Here is a 19,527-nt window from a genome sequence, read left to right on the forward strand (position 1 = left end):
ATATTATCTAGGTGGTCTAAATAAGAAATGAAAAATTAGCAGATGTTCCCCTTGAAGATTGCCATTTGCTGAATACTAAAATGACTCATGCAAAAATGTTTTGCAATTATGTTTAATTTTAATTTTTGCCTCTCATTTTCTCTCTTTGGTATATTCATTCTGTTAAGGAAAATTGAGTGAAATCCAAAGACACATAACAGCTTCCATTTTACTCAATCCTCAGAGCTCAATTTCTTTAAATTAGATCTGTTTTTGCCTTTAGCCAGATCTTGCAAATGTTTTTGACTTTGCATAATGAGAACATGAAAAGCTAAGAAAGAACAGTATATAGATTCAACTTTAAAAATTGTTTTTACATTTTTGTGAGTTATGTTTCACTGAAAGTGTCTTACAATTTTATTGGACATTATGTTCCTATTAAGTATTTTCAAATGTTCTGCAAAGTTTGTTAATTGAAAAGTTTGTTTATTGGCTCTTAGGATTTTTTCTTAATATGTAAATACAGACTTATACAGAGAACAAGATTTATGTTTGCCAGAGAGAAAGGAACTCAAATGTACAATAAACAGAAAAGATCAAATAAATTAGAGTATACCCATTTGATGTGACCAGTATAATGCTTTGATTAGAAGCAAAGGATTGCCAGTCTACATTCCATACAGAGAAGCTAGGAAACAAGGAGGACCCTAAGAGAGACATTCATTGTCCCCTATAGAAGGTGAAAGGGACAAGATTTCTTGAGCAAATTGGGAGCAGGGGGGAGAGGGGAGAGGGAGTTAGCAGAAAGAGAAGGGGAAAGGGGGAGAGGAGGACATGAGGGAGCAGGAAGATTGAATCAGGGGAAGAATAGAGGAAAACAAGAAAAGAGACACAATTTAGAGGGAGCCATTATAGGTTTAAAGAGAAATTTGGCACTAGGGAAATGTCCAGAGACCTACAAGGATGACCCCAACTAACAATCTAAGCTATAGTGGAGAGGCTACCTTAAATGCCCTTCCCTGATACTGAGATTGATGACTACCCTATCTGCCATGCTGGATCCTTCATCCAGTAGCTGATAGAAGCAGAAGCAGATACCCACAGCTAAACACTGAGCCAAACTCCTGGAATCCAGTGCAGAAAGGGAGGAGTGATAAAAAAAAAAAAATGGGACCAAGACCAAGCTACAGACACTCACAGAGACAGCTGACCTGAACAAGGGGGAGCTAATGGACTCCAGTCTGATAGCTGGGAAACCAGCATAGTAACGATCCAGACACTTGAACGCGGGTCTCAGTTAGGAGGACTGGGCAGGCTATGGAACCTCTAATAATGGAACCAGGATGTATCCCTAGTGCACAAATGAGCTTCAGGAGCCCATTCCCCATGGAGTGGTACTCCCTTAACCTAGAGACACAGGGGAGGGCCGAGATCCTACCCCAAATGACCTGACAGATATTTATGATCCCTTATGAAAGGCTTCAACCTCCCTGGGGAGAAAATGGGGGAGGTGGGATTTGGGGGGTCTGTGGGGAACATGGGAGGGTGGGAGGGAAAGAGAACTGGGATCAATGTATAAAATAAGAAAAAAACATTAAATAAATAATTTTTTTAAAGAGAAGGTTTAATTTGGGGTAAAAGGGTAAAGCCCATCCACAATATACTGTTAAATGAAAAATGTAAAGCTGTTCTTTTAATTCTAATTTTAGCATACTCTAATTCTTCTTTCGTAGCACAGTGGCTATTAATTTGCCTATCTCTCCCTATATCTGAATATATACAGATTGACTTCATTATTGAGAGTGGAGAGTGGTAACAATATTATCTTAATAGATGATTTAAAAACGTCTTGTTCTGAAAATAATCAGTGGTATTCAGAATTGTAAAAAATGTACCATACTGTTAAATACATAGTGTATTTTAGAATTCCTAAAAATAAAAGTAGCACTTTTCAATAACGAACACACTTGAAACTAAGTGCCATGCTTCCAAGACTCCTGCACTAGTGTTTGAAGAGGTGTGATTATTTGCCTTTGCCATCATACTCCACGCCCTAGAAAGGGTTGGCTTGCCTAAAACCTGTGCAGTTTTCTTTCTTCCATTTTAGTGCTAGAGCAATGATTTCATTTACTGCTAGTTTTTGTTACTGTCACATCATTTTAGACATATCACAAATAGAGAATAAAAATAAGGAATCATTTTCTAATATCTGTTCATAGTGATGAGCATACTGCTTCAGGTAATCATTTTGTTCCAGTAATAACAAGTTTAGTGAAAAGGATGTCATCTGTCTCAAAACATTCCCAAGCACTTAAACTTCTTACACAAAACACTTCAATACATTTTAAGACAATGGAAATGATGCATAAATATAAGACACTTTCCTCATGCACATTCCCAAAATCTGGCTTATAAAATCAATTTAAGTATGAGATGTATTGCTGTTTATCCTAAATACCATCTGGACACAAAGTCCCTCTTTACCATGTGTTGATTACTCAGTTTTTATCCCTATGACCAAAAATCTGGGATAACTTAAGGGCAGAAAAATTGATTTTGGCTTCAGATTCCAGAAGCATCTTCACAGCACAGAGGGTTCGGGGGAACAGAACAGGGCCAGAAGTGGAGAAAGGGGATACACAGAGAGATCAGGATACCATACATTCCCCTAGGATAAGGCCTAGTGTCCTACCTCCTCCAGTCAGACCCCATACCCTCCCTTTGATCACCCCCCCAATAATGCCATCGTGTTTTGAACCCGCCAAGAGTTGATCCAGTCAGTAAGTCAGAGCCCTCAGGATCCAACCAGCTCCAAAGTGTCCTCACTGTCATCCCCAGATACAGTCTTCTAATTTTTTGAACACTTCTCAGTCCAATTGGCTTGACAAGTAGGATGTGCTCACCATACATGGCATAAGCAGTGTGGCCATATGTTTCAGTATATCTTCTAAGTGCCTGAATGTTTGTTTTTAAAATACATTATAAATGTGTGAAATATCCAAACTGGCAAAACTCTGGGTAGTTAAGTTATTGAAATCCATATTAAATCCATGTTAAAGATATTATGTTGCAAGAACATAATCTAGCTTCTAAGACCCAGGATTAACAGGTTTGTTTGTTTTCTCCTAACAAGCAGTGATCACAACTATACATTTTTTAAAAAAAATCAGGGAATGGTCAGAAAACAGAGTTCCCTGAGGGCTGGTTCCAGCGAAAAGGGCAAAAGGCAAAAGGAAAGAATGGTGGCCTCTCAGGTTTAAGGCGGGTTCATAGAACATGCAAGAAATAATTATGTAATAGATTCTGAATGTTTAGCCACTGAATGAATCATAAAAGATGAATTGTAGTAAAATAGAGGAAGAAGTAAGATAAAACTTAAGTCATACTGGAAAAGTTAGCTATAATGTTCACCTAGAGAGAAACTATGACAGGAAGAAAAGGACAGGAAGAAAAGAAGCAGAAGAAACAACTTAAATCAAATAAAGACAGAAAACTAATCAGTGAATGAATGGGTGGATGGATGGATGGACAGATGGATGCAGATGATAGAAAGGTAGACATGACTAATAGGTAGGTTATAGATAAATGTATATTAAGAGATAATATATGATAAATGATAGATAGATAATAGGTAGGCAGATAGTACATAGGCAAATGATAGATGGCATAGGTAGAAAATAGAAAAAACAAACATTAGATAAATGGTAGGTAAATATTATATATGATGGATAGATGGATGGATGATGGATATAGATAGATATTTTAATTTTTTTTTGAAAACTTTACTAACCACTCCTGTATTCCTGATTCACACTCATTATACTCAGAGTTAGAAGACTGTCTTAATTTTCTAAAAAAGACCAAGTTCGAGCAAGGACCACAGATTTTCTTCTAGAATTCCATGGTAATCACCCTGTCAGCTGTAGTGATGCTTGCAGCAGTGGGATGGCAGAGCAGCGATGCTCAGTGCTGCTCACGTATTGTGTTCCAGTCACTGCACCAAGAGCATAAACGAATTGTCTCATTTAATCTTCACATAGAGCCCTGAAGTGAGTGTTATTACCCTGGCTTTAAAAATGATAAGACTTGGGCTTTAAAAGTTTAATAATATGCCCAAAAGTGGAAAGCAGAGAGATCCAGAATTCTAATTAGTACCAGCTGACTTCTGGACCTGTCCTCTTAAAGACTGCAGTGTAAGTTCCACAGGGGGCTGAAAGGAAAACCCTCAGACTCTACACCTGTGCAGCATCCTCCCTGCAACAGAGTCTAGCATCTCAGCTCCTGGCAGAAATAAGAAATTGCCTTCCCCACTGTGGCATACTCACCCATCCAGTTTCTCTTCCTGTGCCCATCATATGCCCTACCCTTATAAGAACAAGACCTTGCCTGTCTTCATAGATACAGCCATCAATTAAGCTTTATACATAGCTCAGGGTGTAGATCTACCAGCAGGCCTTCCTTCAATGTCACGTTGGCCCACCTAGTATATCGTTCAGTCATGCATACCAAGGAGTTGGTCCTTGTAAACAAAGAAATATTAGGAAAACAATTACGTATTTACATTTCAGTAATCAGTGACTGATTGGATGAGTCTAAGTTTGGGGAGGAAGGGTTCCTTCCTCTGCATGGGCACAGACTCGGTTGCACTCTGATGGGATAGGCAGTCACTGGGTGGTGGCAAAATAAACAGATGGAGACTGAGCATGCCAGTTCAGGCACTTCTGAGCATCAGCTCTGCTGCTGAGAACACAGGGTTGGTTGTGGGCCTGGATGTACTGAAGGAAAAAGGAGAGGCATGGAAGGTCAGTGTGAGACCCTACGCTGTGTCTTTACTATCACTTTAGGATATTTATGCCTCGTATAGCAAAATCTTAGGGGAGATCTTTTTGAAAGCCAACAGTGCTATTTATGTTTGGTTCGGGTGGACACTTGAGTTATAAGGGAACATACACACAGGAGAAAGTGGGGAAGGGAGGAAGGGAGGACCAGAGTAATTGGAGTCATTAGAATCTAAAGAATCAGGAAGCAAAGGAGAAGAAACCATGAAAGTCCACCAGATTCTCACAGAGCATAATTAACAGGAAAAGCCAAACCATGCTTCCAGCGCGCCCCTTACGGGACGGGACGTTCATTGTGTGTTCTCTCACCACCGACAAAACGACTGCCCTAGCTTAGGCAGAGGGACTATTTATTTTGGCTCATTGCTTCAGAGCAGAGTTTACATCGTGGCAGCCAGGAAGCACAGAATGAGAGACTGCCTACGCTAGCTGGCTTTCTCCATTTTTTTTTTTTTTTTTTTCTCATCTGTTCCAACTTAGTTCCAATCATTGGGTGATGCTGCTCATATTCAAGAGACCACCTCTCCCAGCTAATCACTTGCAGATTCTCTCATAGACATAACCAGAGGTGCACTTTATTAATCCCATCGGATTAGTAATAATTAATCCCATCCAAACTAGTAGTCAGTCAAGATGAAGCCCCATGGATATTTGCTTGTTTTCATGGGTTAATTATAGATTTGCTTTACCCGGATATCTTCTTTTGAATAGCAATAATTATCTTTTGGGAATCTCAGATTTAAAAGTTAAGAATTTCATCTTTTGAAGAAGAAACATATATCTGAGAAATGCCAATGTGTTTTTTCCACGTTTGTTCTTAACAAGCTTCATTTGAATTGAACGTCCTTTTGGAATTGGTTATCTATGCCCCTGAGAGGTAAAAAAAAAAAAAAAAAAAAAAGTTATAGTATACACTTCCTTTATATATATGGACTAACCTCTTCCTTTCACCTTGCTTTCTCCAGTCAACATTTTTCTTCTGATTTCTTATAGGCTAAAGTCTTAGTACATATATATGCTGTATAATGTCAACATTATCCATGCTCTCCACCTTCTGATTTGAATAGAATGGTTTTGTTCTCTGAATGTGTGTGAAGCTTTTTTTTTTTTTTTTTTTTTTTTTTTTTGTATCTTGTCACCCTGAAATGCCTTTTGTTCATTCTGTATTTCAGGCCCTGCTTGACACTCAGAATCTTTTGCGTGCACAAATCACAAATTTTACATTCAACCTTGGATTTTCAGGGAAGTTTTATCACACAGGTAAGGTTCCTCTGACCACTCTGTTGGAAATTACACTTGCCTCTTGTTCCTACTTTCCTGTACCTCTCATGTCCTTCCTTATTTTTGTTCATAACATTTAACTCCAGCTAACATACTACTTTTAACCTTTAGAATATGTTAATGTGCCACTCAGTGATGACATGTGCCTTTAATCCCAGGCAGAGGCAGGTGGATGTCAGAATTCAAGGTCAGCCTTGTCTACAGAGAGAGAGTTCCAGAATATCCAGGGCTACACAGAGAACCCCTGTTTTAGATAAAAGAAAGATAGAGGGTGGAGAGAAAGGGGGGAAGAGAGAGAGGGAGGGAGGGAGGTTGGAAGGAAGGAAATAGAAAAAGTTAATGTTAAGGCTTCTAGAGCTTATGGTTTTCTTAAATTTACATACAGAAAAGTCCATAAAAAAAACAAACATGATCTTTTGTGAATTTTCTAACATTTCTAAACTGCCCCCTGGCTTCCAGCACCTAGATAGCTACACCTGGATCTTACATAAGTGTAAAACTCACCACATCCAGCTTTTGCGGTTGTTCTATACTGTGTTAATCACACAAGTAGGATGCATAGATTATCATTTTCTCATTTTTCTTGGTAGTGTTTCATTTGAGGTTACCAACACTTTATTCGTCCTCCTGCAATGTAGATGGTTATTTCTAGCCTTTGGCATTTCTTAGATCATCCTACTAGGCATTCATCCCTGTCCTCCCGCAGGATGTAAGTTCTTGTCTGTTGGATCTCAGCCCAGAGTGGAGTTGCTCACATGACACATATATGAAAATTTGAAGAAAAAGGGCCAACTGATTTTACAAACTGATTTTTCCAATGTGTATTTCTAGCTGTCTGAGCATTGCACATCCTATTTCATGTTATTTCCATTTTAAGCCTCAGCTGTGCTGTGCTGTAGGAATTCATATGATTTTCATACATACATCTCTCATGAATAGAAAGCAAGCCTATGTAACTAATTACTTATTATTGAGGAGCACTTGTTTTCAGGCTTTATTTTTGTTGATTTGTGGATTCTTGATCGATTCTATGTGATGATTTGTGAGTTATATGATTATAAGTTCTTTCCTCTCACAGTCTGGGTTGTCTTTTCTCTCTCCGTGTTTGTGAAAAATGAAAATAGTTTACTTTAATGTCAATTTTGTGTTTTCTAATAGCTTCTGTGAGTCTTTTGTAATACACAAAATCAGTTATGGTTTTGCACACCATTACCAAAGTAATCAACAAAGTTTCAGGAACATGATTTAGAATTATACAGTTATATTGAATGTAACTTTAAAAAGCTGTAAGATGTCCAATGATTGGAAGACTAGATATTTAAGAATTCAATCCTCTCCAAATTGATCTATAATTAATACAGTCTCAGATACAATTCAAGCATTTCTTAGGTATTTGTAACATGATTCTAAAATTTATATAAAAATTCAAATAGCCAAGAATAGCCAAAACTGTTATAAGGAAGATGAACCAAACTGCAATGGTTGCTCTAGCAAATGCTATTAGTAATTACAGAGTTACTTCCAGTAAGATGTGTGATAGAAACAAGAATATCCAACAAGCTCAAAGGGAGAAAGAAACTGTCTTCAGAAACATACTCATCTCATCTCTGATGAGGGTAGGCTTTCCAGTAATCCATGCCGACTGCAGAACTTTATCGTGGAAAGAAGGTAGCTTGTCCCAGAGCTGAGGAAAACCACAAAAATAAGCTCCAGGTTGATCATAGATTTAAAGTTTTGTGATCTCCAAAGATTTCTTAAACCAGAAATAATGGTATGTTCCCCACAAAAAGATCTCAGCTTGCAGAATCTCAGGTCCTGGCTCTAGCAATGTTAGACCCACCATGCAGCTGCATTTTTCACAACAGAGAGTACAAAAAGCCTAAAAAAACAGAATGTCCATAGTCACCTCCCTGATGTCAAGCTGTTGGATGCTTTGACATCTGTAAAGAGAAGGAAATGAAAATGCATGCAGAGAAGGAATCAGAAAGCATACTGAATGTACAGTACCTTTAAAATGTTTGTATTACTCAGACTGTTACTATAGTACATTCCTGTGGGCGAGTTTAATAGAAAAGGGATTTGAATTTTGTTTTCTAAAGTTTCACCCATGGTCTGCTTTGTTCATCATGTATGGGTCTTTGGTGGGGCAGAGCATCATGGTGGCTGTTTGTGGTGGAGCACCCATTTAATCTCATGCCAATCAGAGAGATGGGAAAGGGGAGAAGGACAAAGCACACTCTTATGGACCATCTCCAATCAACTATATCCTCTAATCAGGCCCTTCAAGTTTCTGCCACCTCCCCAAATAGCATGCCCAACTGAGGATCAAGTGTTCAACACTTGAGCCTATGGGGCATTTGTTCCATGTTCAAACCAAATGGAAGGTTATGAGAGAAAGAACTATAAAATTATAACCAGGACAGTCCAAACTCAGCAAGTACACAAACATCTGGCAACTCAGTCTTCTTCCATCAATCCTAGATGCTATAAACAATGTCATTTATCCAATTGCTTCCTCTAAGCTGTGAAAAGGTTGTGTTTTCTTTTTTTATTTTTAATAAAAGCACTTCTCACAGATGATGATGAGGGTGTTCTCTCTAAACCAACAGAAAACCTGCGCGCGCGCGCGCACACACACACACACACACACACACACACACACACACACACACACACACAGGAGCAATGTAGAGCCAAGGTTGGGGAGATCTCTCTATCTGTGTAGAAGAGGAAAGTCCTGTGCTGTTATAGCCAAGCAGTCTAAGATCAGAGAAATGATTCTTCATAGAAACAAATGTAAATTTTAAGTCTAAAATTACATGTTATTAATTAAATCACATTTTTTCTTTATAAATAATTGATTGCTTCCTGTGTTGAAAACTCTGCCCTTTTTACTCAGTGTTGAAGCAAAAAAGAAAAATGACAGCTTTCACAGAAAAAAAATCACTTCAGCAAAAAGCTTTCTTTCTTTCTAAAATTTAATTCCATACATATGAATGTTTTGCCTATAAATATGTCTGTGTACCACATGTGTCCATGGTACTAGTGGAGGCTATAAACAAAATGTCAGATTCCCTGAAACTGGAGCTACAAATGGTTGTGAGTTGCTTTATGGGAGTTGGGAATAGAACTGGGGTCCTCTGGAAGAACAGCTAGTGTTCTTAACCACTGAGCCATCTCTCTAGACTGAGGCTTTCTTATCTTTGATTTATTTTGATGTAAACATCGTCTTGATTTTTAAGGGATCAAAGTTATGTAGCTAGTAAAGTGCCCAGACAGTCTTCACCCTCGGTTAACCAGAAGACAATCTTTACCACCCTCAGTTAACCAGGCTATAGTTTTCATACAGATCTTATTATTTAATTGTCAATCATTCATTAGGAGAGTTAGGTGGCAAAAAGAGTTCAGATGTCTACAGGTTAGTGAGACTGGAACGGAGGAAAACGCTGAGAAGTAACAACATCTACAACATCTATCCATCCTGATTTCATCATGGAGTTACTGAAAATGTGGAAGGCACTGTGGTATTGAATCAGGAAATTCTGACTCTATTTCTGGAATCCACATTTGCTGACATCTCAGTTGGTGGCAGTTTACAATATAAAAACAAAGAGGGACACACTGCAAAGTAAAGGCTTTAAGTAGACATAGAATAAAATGAGTTTCTCTTGACAGTGACTTTATTGAACTCAAGATAATTTGCAATAGCATAAGGGTTTTGACTTCTCATTTCTGTCCTTTGGCTCCTACAGAGGAGACTGGAGTAATCCAAACACAGGCAACTACATTCATTTCATTTGTTTTATCATAATCTTGAAAGTAATAAATAGATACTTCCACACAATATAATTGATTCTGATCTAAAATATACCCAAAGCGGGATTCAAGGAAGCCAGATAAATAGAGCTATTAAGACAAATGAATAACATAAAATTACATTTCCTGTGAATTAAGATAAATCTGTCAGATGGTAGAAATTATTTTTCTAAATCCAGCATTCCTCCAATGTATAAAAGTTGTAATTGCAATTTTACTATGATGTTCTGAGAAGGATAATGAACATGCTAGAATATCTCTCCAAAGAACCCTGAGATCTGTTGCTCTCTCCCCATTAAACAAACTCGGGGGCAAAAAAAAAAAGCTAGAAAATGAAGGAATGCTAGCAGACCGACACAGGGAAAGACAGAAGTTACATATGACAAGAAACAGGGAGAACAAGCAGCAGCTCACAGACTAGGGAGAACCAGCTAACTCTGTCACAGTCTCATGGCTGGGGAGGTAGAGATCAAGATGAGATGATGCCTGAAAAACCACAAGGACTTCTGTCTGTTTCCACTGTGAAATGTGAGGCAAAGAACTTCCATAGACACCACTGTGTGTCAACACCATGCACAAACCAGGAAGCTCAGGAAGCTATTTTCTGGCATCAGAATGTGCAAAGCATGTCAAAATAATTTACATTCTCTTCTGCAGTCCTACTATTTGTAAAATATCCATTACTCTGCTTTATTCATCCTCTCTATACTAAAAACTGTGCAAAGACTCTGATGTCTTTGTGAGTGATTATATTTATTTTAAACATGATATTTAAATATTAATTTTAAGGGTGGCATTGAAATATGTTGATGTATCTCATGTATAATACCTTGTTTGAAAGTTTTGGGGCTGGAGAGATGTCTCAGCAGTTAAAAGTGTGTACTGCTCTTTCAGAATGCCAGAGGTCTGTTGGTACAACCTGTAGCAAGCTTTCTTGTTAGACTATCTTTGTATCACCAGCTCCCAAATAATGACACAGAGGCTCACTAATTATGAAAGCTTAGGCTTGCCCCCAACTACCTCTTATAACTTAAATTAATCTGCTTGTATTAATCTAGGTCCTACCATATATTTTTACCTTCCTTCAGTACGGCATGTCTGACTTGCTCCAAGTCTGCTGGGTTTCCAGCTTTCTTCTTCCCAGAGTCCTCTCTGTCCCCAGGAGTCCCGCCTAATATCTCCTGATTAGCTATTGGCCATTAAGCTCTTTATTAAACCAATCACAGTGACACATCATCACACAGTGTAAAGAAATACTCCACAACATTTACCTATATCAGATGGCTTACAACCAGCTGTAACACAGCTCCAGGGGCTCCTACACCCTCTTTTGGCCTCTGCTGGCACAACACATACACACAGATCATACAAACACGCACACAATTTAAAATATTTTAAAAATCCTTTTAAAGTTTTGTCACAGCCTCACAGATTCCCTTTAAGTTTAGTAACATATGTGTATGTGAGATAATGGTGTCTTCTAAATAAAGTATATGATAAATGATTGATAGATAAGTACTATTATAGATCATAGATGTATAATAAATAGATACTATAAAAATGATAAACAATACAGATGAGAGATGATAGATATAGGTAGATAAATGATAGATACAAATAGAGATGGTAGATATAGATAGGTAAATGATAGATAAACAGACAGACAGACAGAATGAAGATGCAGTTGGAATTAACTGAATAATCATTTGTGCTCCTACAGGGACTGAAGAGGAAGATAAAGGAGATGACCTTCTGTTGGGGTCTGTGGACGAGTTCTGGTGGTTCCCTCACATGTGGAGCCACATGCAGCCCCACCTCTTCCACAATGAGTCCTCTTTAGTGGAACAGATGACTCTCAACAAAAAATTTGCCTTAGTAAGTAACTCATGCAGACTACTTTACTGAAATCATGTACAGTTGTGAGAGAAGTAGCAAGGTGTGTGAGTTGGAAGCTGCCCTGAGGTTTCATTGTGCTGGCTTTCCTTATGCAGCTTTTCTCAGTCCCATTAGAATCTTGGTGTTAGGTATATTCCATGTATGGCTCTTGAGTTTGTACTGTGCACTCATCACTGGGTTTAATGGTTACGGGTCTAATTAAGAGACACTTCATAAAATGGAAATCGCAATTCCTTGGCATTATGGAAGCTCCTATCCAGGAGCTTCCTAGTACACTACACTGAGAGACAAAATGTACATACAAAATAAATTCATGGCAGAGCGAGATATTCTGTGGCTTCATACCATGTTGTAAGAACAGAGAATAATTGTCATGGAGATGGGAAAGAATAAGTTGTGAGGAAATGGGATTCAGTATAACCAGAAATTCAAATAAACACAGGTTATCATGATGGATGAAAATGGAAACAAATGGAACACCCTAAATTAGACACAAGTCAAGTCAATGAAGATTCTGGAATCTTCAGAAGAAAGTATGCTGGCTTATATTGAAGGTGCTATGACTTTGACTGAAACTAATGTAAAACTTCCAATGACTACTGTATGGAGGGAAATGTCATCGTCATCATCGTAGTCGTCGCCCCCCCCCCTGTCAGAGAGAGCCCAAATCCATTTACATGGTTCCAGCTGCAGGAACCAAAACATTTTTGCTATCAATACCATGGTTCCTTACTCAAACTTACACACAACTCGTTTAAAATCAGCAGACTGTGTTTTTTGTCTTAAAGATACATAAAATCCAACTCTTTGCAGGGAGGACTGGGGATCCTGTGTGTCTTTAACTGTAATCCCACTCTCCAGTCTCAAGGGCATCATTCTCATATCCTGATATTTTGACATGAAAGCAAGAGAAGCCCTTGCTTTCTCTTGCTTTCTCAAACCTCATACAAGGACAGGATTTTGACATTTGCGAACTTTTATAATATGAGGGTTGCTTTTCCTCCTGAAACTATAAATGGCCATGAACATGTAAAATTGGGTAACCACTGCCACACATTATCATAGAACTGAAAGCTCTTAGTGCTCTGTCTAGAAGACTTGGATCTCCAAACACAGCAGTGTTGCTCAGTGAGAGGTGGAATGGACAAGAAAAGATGACTGCAGGTGCTTCATAAATCTATAGGGAACTGCACAAGGGAGCTTGGGAGAAAGAAATGTGAAAATACGGCACAGTAAGGCATGGGTAAAAGCAATGAGGATAACTATTTGCTGTTACTGTTCTTTTAGTAACCTGTAAAACAAACAAGTGTGTGTGTGTGTGTGTGTGTGTGTGTGTGTATGTTGTTCTTTGACACTTAAACAGGTTGGCTGACAGAGCAGTTGAGAGCACTGGCTGCTCTTCCAGAGGACCAATGTTCAATTGCCAACATCCACATGATAGCTCATAGCCATCTGGAATTTCAATTCCAGGCTCGCTTCTTACCTCTATGGACAACAGGAATATATGCGATGCACAGACATACACACAGACAAAACACCTACACACATAAAATAAACTAGTAATAATTTGATACTTAAGGAAACTAGAACAGTATTACTGACTAGAGGCATCTACTGCTACTTGAATCAACTGATGCATGGCAACACTGTGCTCATAGTCAAAAGAGTGTTAAATACTTAAAAGTAAATAGTAAAAACAGACCTATGGGGGAGTTTTAAGCATTGTTTACAATTTCTTACTAAATTATAAGAATGATTCAAGTTTGAAATCTTGTCATTCTTAATCTGACTCAAGTTTCAGGCAAAGATTTATGAATTTATTACTAACTATACACTGACAACTCCAATTATGATTTTTGTGGCCATTTTTTAAATGGCTTTCTCATGAAATGTTTATTCATCTCATTTCTCAATCTTTCTTACTATGTCCATCTCTTTTTTAAAATTTATTTTTTTTATTTTACATGTTGATCCAAGTTCCCTCTCCCTCCCTCCCTCTTACTCTCTCTGCCCCCTCACATGCACCCTGACCACCCTCCCATCCCATCCCCCCACCACAATTCCACTTGTAGGGCAATACCATCCAGGTGGGATCATGTAGATCTGTCAAGTCATTTGAAGTAGGGACTAGGACTTCTATCCTATCTCTAGGTTAAGGCAGTATCCCTCCATGGGGGATGTGTCACAAGGTCCTTTTGTGTACCAGGAATACATAAGGCCATAGCAGATGATTGTGAAGGATCTTAAGACACCCAAAATGTAACTTAAAAAACAAAAACAAAAAACAATTTATTTCTTTCTATTGTTTAATATAGATAAGTGAACATTTGATTTTGTCAAAGCAGGATATATGAAGAAAGGAACTCAGAAACTTGGAGCTATCCACAAAATAGCAAAATAATATACATTATATATTACATATATAGTGTGTATATATACACACTACATGAAACAGTGATTAGGAAATAAATCAATGAACACAAACTGTTGTTTTTATCTTTATATTTAGTATCTTAAAACTGTCATCTTCAACTTTTGCCTTGACTCCTGAAAGGGTCAATATTACAGTTAATGGGAATAAAACCTTTAAATAGTTTTTATTTTGCATTGATATGCCAAATGCTTAAAGTGAGGTTTATACAGTTTGTAAGTGCATATTAGTTGATTCAACTCCCATTAAGGTATTAGGTCTCCTAAGTTTCACTGCTGCTAAATCTAAAGATGAGAAGAGCTTGGGTTTCATTGTTTAACCTATGTGCATTTTAAATAATGTTAAATGTTTCTCTTAAGTTTCTTAACAATCTTGGATTCTAAGCACATGTATTCTCTGTTTGTAGGTAAGACTCATAGAAGCACACTAGGATTATAAAGTTCACTGATAGAATTAAAGACAGAAATCCAAGTCCTCTAATACTGCATAAATGTATCCCCCAGGGTTCCTCGCCCAGTTCACAGGTGTCAATCTAGTCTCTTCTGCTTAGTACTCACAGGTGTATATGGCCATGCAAACAACACAGGGACTTGGAGAACTTGAGGGAGGTCTTCCAGGGAAACTCTCCCCTTGGCATCCCCCAGTTCCCAATACAGGCAGATTCTCTAAGTGGTCCAAAAGCATTCTACATAACTAAAAACTATTTATTCCACACAAAAGCTGCTTGAAGTCAGTGCAAGCTACCCTGTAGGGAATGCCATCCTGACCATCTACTTCTCAGAGGCAATAATCACATGCTTCACCCATGTGAATACTGTATCTCTAATGGGTGATACCCTACCTCTTCTCTTCCAGCTTGGAGGAGCAAATGTTTCCCAGTAAAATAGACGGGAGAAATTGCAAAGAGCAGTGAGTGGGCTGCCTTCGAAGCCAAGGGGTATCCAGCTAAGAATGGAGATGTGGAAAGGCAATGTTTAAATGAGTGATTGAATTAAAAGATATTTAAAATGTCCTTCAACTAAGAATCTGAGAGTGTGATCCAGTACCCCAGGCCCTACTTTCACTCTCAGCCAGACACAGCTGTTTCCATTTAATTAGCAAGTCTGTCTGAAATGTTAGGATTCTGCGTGCTGTGGATCTGTCTCACTCACAAAGGAACTAACGTTCTTTTCAGTGATTTCTTAAGAAAGATCAGACAGACCCTTTAAGCAAACTTAGATTTGGTGGCTGCGGCCATCAAAGGAAATGGAGCCTTACAGACTGACCAGGAAAAAACATATTTAATGACCAAATATAGACTAATTGATTCTTTGTTAAAGAGAAATTTTATTTTGAAATTGTCAACTTTACATCCAGGGTTAATTATAATGCTAATGATTGCTCTATCATATGGTTTGAAATGTTTATTGTGCAGCCTTAAATACCTATAAAATATCACTAGATAACTAAAATGGCTTCATATTTGAGCCTCAAAAAATCATCATTAACTAATACATTGTCTCATTTCAAAGCTTGAGCCTAAATTTTAACAAATGTTTTAATAGTTTAATTTTTAATAATGAGATAATTAGTAGAGACTTTTGTCAAAATAGTTCCACATTCTATCATATGGCACTAACATTTTGGAGTGTTGTTTGGGTTTGTTGGATTTTTGTTGTTGCTGTTAAATTGGAGATAGGCTCTCATTGTGTATCCTTGGCTAATTTTAAAACTTGCTTTTTAGACCAGACTGGTCTTGAACTCACAGAGATCCACCTGCCTCTGCCTCTCCAGTTCTGAGATTAAAGTCGTGTGCCACCACACCCAGTGGATGGTATTAACACTGTGGTAGAAGATCTTATGAGAATTAGTAGCAGTGAAACAAGGTTCCTCAGGATAGGAAGTCTTCCGATAAACTATGTTCTTGATTACATCATCTCCCCTTTGAAGTGGCCGGTCCTTTTCTAGACTAGCAAAACACATTCATTCACCTTAGCTAGACTATCTATTGTTATCACACGTCTTTACATTACTGAGCACAGCAATTTTCCAACATGGAAATACAGATTATAATATCAAGATATAATTTTAAATAAGTTTAAAGAAATACTTGTCAGCTTAAGAAGCTGTCACTTCATTTGTTTGCAGCTAGAGAAAGGAGAAAAAAAATCTATCATTTTCTTTCTGTAAAGCTCTTTGATAGAAGGCACATCATGTTTTCATCTTATATTAATATTTAATGCAAAGCATAATTTTAGTCACCTTGGTAAAAGTAGAGAATTCCAGTCAGAATGCGGAATCTAATCTGAACTGATAGCCCTCACTCTGGAGTAATCTAAGCGTCAACAGTGCATGGTCACTCTTCATAAATCAGAACAGACTGACTGAAGCATATAATTTACTTCATAAAATGACTGGAAGGGATGAGATAGAAAACTGAGGGACAAGTTATAGGGTTCATGCTCAACTTCAGAGTACTGGGAGCCCAAGCCAGTTCCTACAATGTGAAATATGATAAGAATATTCCTCAACCCACTATAACCTCATACCTTCCTTCAAGACAAAACCTTGTAACTACTCACCTACTTAAGGATCCTGACCTAGAAAATGTCCCCATCATCCTGTTATGACCTTATAGTTAGCAGCAGTTCTGAGTAGTCAAAAGAATGTTATACACAGTTCTCATCCTAGTTATATCATCCACTGTTGTGGCCCATTACCCCAGAAAGCAGAAAGGATTGTGGGTTTTTTGTTTGTTTGTTTGTTTGTTTGTTTTGTTTTGCTTTTTTGGTGAGCATTTATTCCTAGAAATGGATTCACATTAAACTTTGTTGAACCATAATGCCACACCACATCTAACAGACCTGGGGCAAGGAGCTTTGTTAACACTTTACTTGGTTATTTTGTCCTATTGATTCTGTTAATTATGCATTAGCCTTGAGATTACAGCTATTACTATTTCAATAGATAAACATCCTGCTAAAAGTTGATTCTACATGTCTGTGCCATTCCTGAATTTATATGTAGGACTTCTACGTTTGTATCAAGTGGTTGATAAAGTTGAACATAGTCATTTGTAGATTTATAGTTGAACATTTCAGTCTCCATTCCATAAAGACTTATGTCCTCTGAAGACCATCATGCCACAATAGTTGATACAACAACTACAAACCTAACTAAACAAACTAATATCCAGAAAGATCACAGTAAGTGTGCCAGACATCAGGGATGAAGATGAGTGTGACACTTTTCTAAATCCAGTTCAGAACTTTTACTTAAAAGGACGTATGAATGGTACTAACCAATTCTTCATCATTTTTCTGCCTTCTTCTTTATTCTCAGTCACTTCTGGTGTTTCATGGGTTTGACATTAATCTTGCTGTGAAGTAACAGACTTCTCTTTTCAAAACCCAACATATTCCCCACCCATGACTACTACTACTGCTTGCTATTTCATTATGGGTAGTAAAAATATCTACACATTAAATCCACATTCTTTTCTGTCAATTGCCATAAGATATATACTCTTAGTCTGGAAAAGCTTGAACAATTTAGTTTATATCCTGCTTGCTACTTTATCTAATTACCTCTTCATCAACTTTTGTGTCTTTCTCTTCATAAATACTCTGGAAAATGCTTGTCTTTGCTGAACAAGTGAAAGATACCCAAACCTTTTCACTCTATCATTATGTAAAGCGTTTCAAACTCTCCATCTTCAGCTTGTGTGACCCAGGAAAACTGATCTCTTGACTGATAAAAAAATCAATTTAAATTAGTTGTTCCTGGAAAGTTAACATTCTCCTTTAATGACATCCTTGGCATGACTTAATATGCCTCTCACTTGTTTATTTAGTGAGTTTTGTTTTCTTTTCTATTCTCTTATGCCCATAGTGAGCCATTATTATGTAGCTGGAGCATGTATACACTCCATAAACATGGTTTCTCCTCATCACAGCCCCTGCTGCCATCTCCATCTTCTATATGACAAGACCTATTTGGAAAGGTTGAGTTCTTCCCTCAGACACACAGCTAGGTCATAGATCTGACACCTGAATCCAAAGTGCTCTGACTGCTCGCTTCTGTTTCCCAAATGTTCCTCCCCTTTTTTAGATATAAACTTTGTAGGAAATGGGATTGTTTTGAGTACCTTACCCTTTAGTTCTTCTTCCCAGCAAGTGTTTCACAACTATCTGCTCATTCAAAGTACCCAAAATTCTACTTTCCTAAACTGAAAATTTCACCGACTTGTTTTCAGAATTATGCATTGTATATATTTTGAACTTCGAAGATGACACTGTCATTTTCGCCTCCAGACTTCTCACATTTCCATAGAGATGACAAAATCATAGAACATTAGTGTGGGAGTGTTAAGGACAGGCAGGCAGGGAAGGATTGAGGAGGAGCAGACAAATTGGATTACTGTTGAGGGAATTGCAGAAGATGAAGCAGAAGCCAGGCTGACTCAGTCAAAGGAAATGGGACTATAAAAATAGAGCTGTGGGAGCTGTTTCCGGTGTGGAAAGAAGTCAGCCTTTATGGGAGGGATGAATAGGTGAATTGAAACAACAGGTCAAACGTACATCAAGGGACAAGCCATCTACTTTTCTCTCTGCATATCCTTGTTTGCATATTTGAAAACATGAACTGCTGGTTTTTCTTTCAAAGCTCCGTATTTCACCTATGCAGGAAGACTCACCTCCCTCTCCTACAATGGCACTAAACTTCTGACTTGAAAATAATCATTCAGCTATTACTAAATGACATTTATTGTATTGAGTGAAAACACCTTAATTTGCTTTTATTTACTATTGTTGTGTTATTGTTTGGGGGTTGTTTTTAATTCTTTGACAGTTTTATACATTTTTGTAGTGAATTTTAGGAATTTTAGATGGATTTACTCCCATTTCTTCTCTCTTCCTGTCCTTCATTCCAAGAGCTCTCCCATTCTGCATTCTTTCTCTCTCTGTGTGTCTCTATTTCCCTCTCTCTCTCTCTCTCTGTGTGTGTGTGTGTGTGTGTGTGTGTGAGAGAGAGAGCGAGAGAGAGAGAGAGAGAGAGAGAGTGTGTGTTTCATTGAGTTTAATTTGTGTTCCCTGCATTAACACAAGTTTCTGGTTATTTACTAGAGCCTGAACAACTTGCCAGTGGCTGAACCACTGAAGAAAATGACCTCCCTCCCCTCAACAACCATTAGCAGTCAATAGACCCTCAAGGAGTCATAAACAGCTCCCCCAATCATGATGAAATGTTGATGGGCATAATCATGTCCAGGTCTTATGTGGACAACGACAGCTGAACTGAGTTCAT

The 19,527-nt window shown here is 37.9% G+C and overlaps 1 protein-coding gene across 1 annotated transcript in view; it reads left to right on the forward strand.

Annotated features, from left to right (window-relative positions):
• The window catches only part of Ndst3 (N-deacetylase and N-sulfotransferase 3), a 132,954-nt gene that overhangs the window by 26,871 nt on the left and 86,556 nt on the right, over positions 1 to 19,527 (forward strand). Inside the window, exons 2-3 of the mRNA XM_051185558.1 lie at positions 5,990 to 6,077; positions 11,635 to 11,789. Of these exons, the coding sequence (XP_051041515.1) occupies positions 5,990 to 6,077; positions 11,635 to 11,789 (243 nt within the window). The remainder of the gene's footprint in view (positions 1 to 5,989; positions 6,078 to 11,634; positions 11,790 to 19,527) is intronic.

Source organism: Phodopus roborovskii, unplaced genomic scaffold (assembly GCF_943737965.1).
Source record: "Phodopus roborovskii unplaced genomic scaffold, PHOROB, whole genome shotgun sequence".
Taxonomy (NCBI): Eukaryota; Metazoa; Chordata; class Mammalia; order Rodentia; family Cricetidae; genus Phodopus; species Phodopus roborovskii.